Consider the following 5,078-nt stretch of genomic DNA (forward strand, 5'->3'; position numbering starts at 1 on the left):
ATCTGTTCCATCCGGTGACGACATTCTCAATCAATTTAAGTCAAGCTTATTCACCGTCCCCTAGAACAGACTACATTTCACAACTAATAACTCGGATTCCGATTTACTAACATATTGTCTTTAGTCGTTTATGTTTTACCCGTTCCACTCACCCTCTGCATCATCCCTCTCCAGCCACCCTCTCCATCCGCTCTCTCCAGCCTCCCTCTTCCTCATCCTGCCCGCCCCGCCCTTGCTTTCTGGCCTCGCTTCCGCTGCAGCAGGAGTGACGAGGGCCCGCGGAAAGCACTCAGGCAAACCGGTACATTGGGGTGCTTGCCGAGTAAGGGTGTATGGCCGAACTGAGCTTGGGGTGAAGGAAGGGTGTTGGGGAGAGGAGAGGGTGGTGGGGAGAGGAGAAAGGGCGATGGAAAAAATAGGAGAGGGGAGAGGGAAGTTAGTGATGGGGAGAGAAGAGAGGGAGCAGAGGGTGAGGAGAGAGGAAAGTAGGCGTTGAGGAGAGGAAAAAGAACGATTGAGAGAGGAGAGAAGGCTTTAGGGAGAGGAAGCAGAGGAGAGGAGTAAGATAAAGTAGGTAGAAAGGAAGCTGCACGGTTTTAAGCTCAAGAAATGTATGGGAATGGGAGAGGGAAGGGGAGGAGGATAGAGTACGTAGAAAGGAAGCTGCACGGTTTTAAGCTCAAGAAATGTATGGGAATGGGAGACGAAAGGGCTGATGAGGAGGAGTAAGGGCGGATAAAGAGGAGTAAAGCAGGATCAAGAGAAGGAGTAAGGCTGGATCAATCGAGGAAAAAGGCCACATCGTCATTTTAGTTACATGTCATCGAGGTCACAACGCAAGTAATATAGTAAACGTAGCAACTGCAAGAGAAACTGTAGAGGTTTGAGACGCACACACTCGGCTCTGTTACCTTTAAGAGGGACACTTTTATGTAGTCTTGTAGCGTTCTCTTAAGCTCTACACCATGAGTTCACGACGCGAGTAACAGTAATAGTGAATTTAGTCTAGCGAGCGGAGGTTTGAGACGCACACACTCGGCTCTGTTACCTTTAAGAGCGACACTTTTATGTAGTCTTGTAGCGTTCTCTTAAGCTCTACGTCATGAATTCACAACGCGAGTAACAGTAATAGTGAATTTAGTCTAGCGAGCGGAGGTTTGAGACGCACACACTCGGCTCTGTTACCTTTAAGAGCGACACTTTTATGTAGTCTTGTGGCGTTTTCTTAAGCCTTACGTCATCTTGAGTTCACAACAGCGAGATGAAGTGTGAATGTAGTCCAGTGTGCAGAGGTTTGAGACGCACACACTCGGCTCTGTTACCTTTAAGAGCGACACTTTTATGTAGTCTTGTAGCGTTTTCTTAAGCCTTACGTCATGAGTTCACAACAGCGAGATGGAGTGTGAATGTAGTCCAGCGTGGAGTGGTTCAGACGCACTTACTACTGTTCGGCTACCCTTAAGAGCAACACTTTTACTAGTCTTGTAGCGTCCTCTGAAACTCTACGTCTTCTGGAGTTCACAGCACGAGTATTAGTAAACGTAGTGACAGAAAGATGACTATGTGAATGTAGTCCAGCGTGCAATGGTTGAGACACACACTCGACTCTGCTACCTTTAAGAGCCGTACTTTTATATAGTCTTGTAGCGTCCTCTTAAACTCTACATCATCCTAAGTTCACAGCACGAGTGTTAGTAAACGTAGTGACAGCAAGATGATTATGTGAATGTAGTCCAGCGTGCAATGGTTGAGGCACACACTCGACTCTGCTACCTTTAAGAACCGTACTTTTATGTAGTCTTGTAGCGTCCTCTTTTTTGCGGCCCGCGAGGTGTGTTGGCTGGCGGCCGCTAAGAGCACAGCAGTTTGTGGCCGTGCAGTAGCTCCTCGCCTGTCCTCTTATGTTACGCCGTACTCCCCGTTACTGTGGTCGAGGCTCTTAACAGCACCAGCACCCGCATGGCCCCGGGCGTGGCGTGGCGAGGAGGCTGTGGTGGCGAGGCTGTGGTGGCAGTGGATGGCTGTTTCGGCGGATTGGCTGTGGCGGGGGTTACAGTAAAGGAAGCATCTCAAGGGCAAAAACAAAATAAAAGTCCGCCGTGGTGCTGTGGAGGCGACGACCTAATCAAGTCCTCCATTGCGAAGTATTCTGCGGCATTAGGCGAGATGAAAGTCCCGTCTTATGGCAGCGGCTCAGGGAGAAAATTTTTATATGTATCCTGAGTTAGAAAGCAAAGAGCAGTTTGGTGTACTGAAATATTTATTCAGCCCATTACCTTGGCTTCCTGGAGTGAAGGACCGCTAGTAATATAAAATGGGAAATACCTGAGGTTTTCCGGCAACGCTACAAACACCACTCCGATATATCCTTTTTTTAATCATGTGTTGCCGGAACTGCTAAATCATGTGCCAGCTCACCAAAGGATTGATAAAAAAGAAGAAAAAAAATAGCTGAGCGATACGTAATATGCTGATTGAAATGTTTACCAATCATTTATACGGGAGCGCTGCAACTCTTCTTCAGGTTGATTAAATATCACTAATGCGAGAAAACTTTTTACATACTTATCTGTAATGGACTTTGGGACGGGCTGCTGCGCCTGCTACGTCACCCCAGATCTCGGCCACTGTGTGTATGCAGAGCCAAGTCATGACGCAGTGCCCGTGGTGCTTCGAATAAAAGTGTAAGCAGTTAAACTTTAAACTCTTTAATTTAGACTTCGAAAATGTTTTGTATTTATTGAAAACCGACAGCAGAGGCAGAGTTATCGCGCGGGTTCCCTCAAAGGCTACTAATGGACGAACACACATGTCGGGTAACTCGCAGCTTCGTTACGCGCCGCGGAAAGAAGTCGAGGCTTGGCTAACTTGGCCCCCTCAGAGGCGCGCCGCACTCGGCCTGGCCTAACTTCTTGATACATTTTCAGAGAACTCGTAACCAAGATCAACAGCGCCACCGCCCGGGGCCTCCGCGCTCCCCGGGGCCCGGACGCAGCCGGCAAGGCTAAGTGCTCCATTAAGCCCTGCAAAGTACAATATATTTAGTGGATCCTCCTGGACTTCCTCCCTCGAGACCTCCAACCCATTTGCCTGGCGGGGCTGGGCAGGCAGGGTGGAGTGGGGATAGTCGGGGCGGAGCGGGGCAGCAGGATGGAGTGGGGATAGCCGGGGCAGGGCGGGGCGGGGCTGGGGCGAGTCGGAAAAGACCAAAGGGAACAAAGCGAAGTCTAGTAATGGAAGGAAATAATTAGAATAATTCACGAGAAGGAACGGACGAGATGGATCGTAATTTCTATTATGAACGAAAACGAACCTGACAAGGCGAGGCGAGGCGGGCCAGGATCGCCGCCGCCGTCTGCTTTGATGAAGGAAATAATGAAAAATTAATATTATCGTCAACCAAATTTTATACATGACTTGGGTTGTGTCCACTTTATTTAAGGGGTTGGGGTTAGTCGTTTTGTCTTCTGGGGTTTTATTCGCTGGGGTTTTGTCCATTGGGATTTCGTCCACTGGAATTAAAAACCGGAGAAGACCTGGAGACTGAATGGAAGACCGAAGAAGACCTGGAGACTGAATGGAAGACCGAAGAAGACCTGGAGACTGAATGGAAGACCGAAGAAGACCTGGAGACTGAATGGAAGACCGAAGAAGACCTGGAGACTGAATGGAAGACCGAAGAAGACCTGGAGACTGAATGGAAGACCGAAGAAGACCTGGAGACTGAATGGAAGACCGAAGAAGACCTGGAGACTGAATGGAAGACCGGAGAAGACCTGGAGACTGAATGGAAGACCGAAGAAGACCTGGAGACTGAATGGAAGACCGGAGAAGACCTGGAGACTGAATGGAAGACCGAAGAAGACCTGGAGACTGAATGAAAGACCGGAGAAGACCTGGAGACTGAATGGAAGACCGGAGAAGACCTGGAGACTGAATGGAAGACCGAAGAAGACCTGGAGACTGAATGGAAGACCGAAGAAGACCTGGAGACTGAATGGAAGACCGAAGAAGACCTGGAGACTGAATGGAAGACCGAAGAAGACCTGGAGACTGAATGGAAGACCGGAGAAGACCTGGAGACTGAATGGAAGACCGGAGAAGACCTGGAGACTGAATGGAAGACCGGAGAAGACCTGGAGACTGGATGGAAGACCGGAGAAGACCTGGAGACTGGATGGAAGACCGGAGAAGACCTGGAGACTGAATGGAAGACCGAAGAAGACCTGGAGACTGAATGGAAGATGAAGACCTGGAGACTGAATGGAAGACCTACTGAATGGAGAAGACCTGGAGACTGAATGGAAGACCGGAGAAGACCTGGAGACTGGATGGAAGACCGGAGAAGACCTGGAGACTGGATGGAAGACCGGAGAAGACCTGGAGACTGGATGGAAGACCGGAGAAGACCTGGAGACTGGATGGAAGACCGGAGAAGACCTGGAGAAAGATGAAGGGGGTTTATACTGGGGTTTTGTCATGGAGTCACTGAGGGAGTCCACGGCATTACACGGGAGCCTCGCCACAAACACACAAGTCGTCGTGAACACTGTGGAGCTTTGCCTCGCCGGGATGACATCTTTTTCTTCTCCGTTTAACGCCCTTATTTTCCTTTATGGAGTTGGACGGGCTGTGAGTCTCTCCCACTCTTGACGATCGTAGATTCTGCTCCCTGGTGTTCATCTTTCTAATATCATCCTCCACACACAGTCTCCAGGTCTTCTTTGGTCTTCCAGGTCTTCTTGGGTCTTTTATTCAGTCTCCAGGTCTTCTTGGGTCTTTTATTCAGTCTCCAGGTCTTCTTGGGTCTTTTATTCAGTCTCCAGGTCTTCGGTCTTTCCTTCAGTCTCCAGGTCTTCTTCGGTCTCCCAGCTGGTCTTCTCTCTTCTACCTCCACCTCCGCAGCTCTTCTGACGACACGGCTTGGTAACCTTAGTTCTGTTAGCCTTTCTCTGACCTTTTTCCGTCATCGGTGAGCGTCAGTCAGTCTTCCAAAGGTAAACTGCCATCAGCGCGAGATTCACTCTGCCGTTTTCATAACCCTGCACATAACCGGCATTTTTCCCCCATGTCTAAAC

The 5,078-nt window shown here is 49.4% G+C and overlaps 1 protein-coding gene across 1 annotated transcript; it reads left to right on the forward strand.

Annotated features, from left to right (window-relative positions):
- Window positions 1–3,278: 3,278 nt before the first annotated feature.
- LOC127002303 (tripartite motif-containing protein 44-like) lies at window positions 3,279–3,881 on the forward strand. Its single transcript, XM_050868117.1, has 2 exons — window positions 3,279–3,285; window positions 3,535–3,881. Exons 1-2 carry the CDS (start codon window positions 3,279–3,281, stop codon window positions 3,879–3,881), a joined length of 354 nt encoding a protein of 117 aa, XP_050724074.1.
- The last annotated feature ends 1,197 nt before the right edge of the window (window positions 3,882–5,078 follow it).

Source organism: Eriocheir sinensis, chromosome 22 (assembly GCF_024679095.1).
Source record: "Eriocheir sinensis breed Jianghai 21 chromosome 22, ASM2467909v1, whole genome shotgun sequence".
Lineage (NCBI taxonomy): Eukaryota > Metazoa > Arthropoda > Malacostraca > Decapoda > Varunidae > Eriocheir > Eriocheir sinensis.